The 2,029-nt window shown below is 41.6% G+C and overlaps 1 protein-coding gene across 1 annotated transcript in view; it reads left to right on the top strand.

The window, feature by feature from the left end:
• Positions 1-370: 370 nt before the first annotated feature.
• Positions 371-2,029, top strand: part of LOC103781539 (NADH-cytochrome b5 reductase 2) — a gene marked incomplete at its 5' end in the record, with an annotated part of 7,838 nt that continues 6,179 nt past the window's right edge. The window contains one exon of the mRNA XM_008949264.1: positions 371-443. Coding sequence (XP_008947512.1) covers positions 371-443 — 73 coding nt within the window. The remainder of the gene's footprint in view (positions 444-2,029) is intronic.

Below are 2,029 nucleotides of genomic sequence, written 5' to 3'. Positions count from 1 at the left end.
GAAGCAAGCCCAACAGCCTGTGCTTCTACGTGGCGCCGGGTCTTGCCCATTGATCTTTGGCCATAAATCATGAAATGTGCTCACTGGCCTTGGGCAATAGAGGGTTTCCAGATTTTATGTATGTAAAGGCTCTGTAGGGATTGCACAGACAGGTAAAACTCACTCTGTGTGGAATTAGAGGAAAAGGCTGCTTCTGAAACTTCTGGTATGTTTAAACTTAAGTTTTCAAAGTCATTTCAGCTTAACTTCCTAGCCTTTGGCTTGCATCCTAACAGAGAACAGGCTGGCTAAAGCATATCATGTTGAGTAGAGTCTGAAGTTCAAAGCAGTGGTGATGTTGACCTCATTCTAATTTTATTTGTTTTCTTAGGAAATCAGTCACGATACTAAGAAATTCCGATTTGGGCTACCCTCACCAGATCATATATTAGGATTACCTGTAGGTAAGTGATTAAAACACTTCATTACATATACTTCTGGGTTTAGGATTTGTAACTGTACTCGTAGTTCTTGGACTTCTGACTGTTTGGGAATTTAAGGCTCAGCAAAGTCAAGAGTTAAAAGCTGCATCTGAATGCTGCTCTATCAGAGAGAAATGTCAGATTTTCCCAAAGGGTTGTAGTTCTCATCTTTAGTGCGTGCTTTGTTCTGCTTGTCTTAAATTGTGTGGTGTAGTTTAGAACAATAACAGTGAAACTGAAACGAGTCTGATGGAATTCATCACCAGTCAAGATATAAGCAAGAATGATGTCTGTCAGAGCATTTTCATATTTCTTATTGTCATTCAACTTCCATTTGGTGCCCTCATTTTTTTTTCAACTGCTCTCATGCTTTTGGCAAATACATCACATATGCAAATGAGAAAGGGAACAACTCTTCTTCTGCAAATGAGAAAGGGAGCAGAGGAGAAAATATGCTTATTGTATATAGAAGATGCTGAAATACTCAGAGCCATTTCTGTGCATGCCCTTGCCTTTGCTTTACATGCATAGGTGTACAACTTTGGCTTGCTTTCTGTAGCGTGAAGGTTATTTCAGACTAGGATTGGCATGGTCTTCTTTCCTGAACCCTGCAAAACTGATGGCACGGAACCTTGGACCTTGAATTAATGATAATCTGTGCAGGGGAAGGTCTCCCTTTATGATCTGCAGATGTGGCAGATGTAGCACTGCTTGTTCTGTACTGTTTTGCAGTTTGCTGTGCTGTGTGGCAAGTGTCAGGGTCTTTCCCATTTCATTCTGGGGGCCCAGCCCTTGTGCATGCTGCCTGTCAAGGGCAGCAGTCTTTCTACAAATTCTCTTCTGGCTGATGTGGGAAAGTTTAATTGAGTCACCCATGTTAAATGTTAAATGAACTGAGATGTGCCCTGCAGTGCTTGTGTTTATCCAGACTTCTTAAGATTTTAGGATTAAGATCCTGAAGCTGTATGGGCCAGAGTACTTCTCAGAACATTCCTGCCTTCTGCTTTTTACCAGGATCATTTTGCTAAAAATAAAAGTGTTTTCTGCCAACGCTGCTCCCGCTTTCTGTTTTTCCAAACAACCCTGAAGGTTACTGCTCTTTGGGTGAGGAGACTGCTCTTGGGAAGAAGTTTCAATTCTTTTAATTAGCAGAAATAAAAAGGTGCCTTTAAAATTCTACTTCTTGGAGCATTAGGCTGGGTGAAGAGCTCTCTGTGGACAGCGTCCAGTACTGTGGAAGCTGCAGTGTTATGGAGGCAGGAGTTACAGAGGAGGAGTGTGGCCCAGGACTTTGTTCTTTATGTCTTGGTGTAGAATCTCTGGGAATTTTGCTCTGAGAGTTTGCTGCTACTAAACCATATACTTCTTTCTTTCTTTGCCTGTGCCAACTGGTGTATCCTTACTTTCAATTTGTTAATGAATACGAGAGCAGTAGAACCCAAAATACAGAGAGCACTGGAGAATGAGCAGCAAACTTTCTGTATTGCTATTTTACTATGAATTCCCTACTTTGCTAGCATATTGGCCATGATTCTGTAACGTACCAGCTCTCCTCAGTTACACTGTGC

The sequence above is a fragment of the Merops nubicus genome, unplaced genomic scaffold (assembly GCF_000691845.1).
Source record: "Merops nubicus isolate BGI_N331 unplaced genomic scaffold, ASM69184v1 scaffold42411, whole genome shotgun sequence".
Classification (NCBI taxonomy): Eukaryota; Metazoa; Chordata; class Aves; order Coraciiformes; family Meropidae; genus Merops; species Merops nubicus.
The sequence above is the reverse complement of the archived record's forward strand: the minus strand, read 5'-3'. Positions and strand labels throughout refer to the sequence as shown.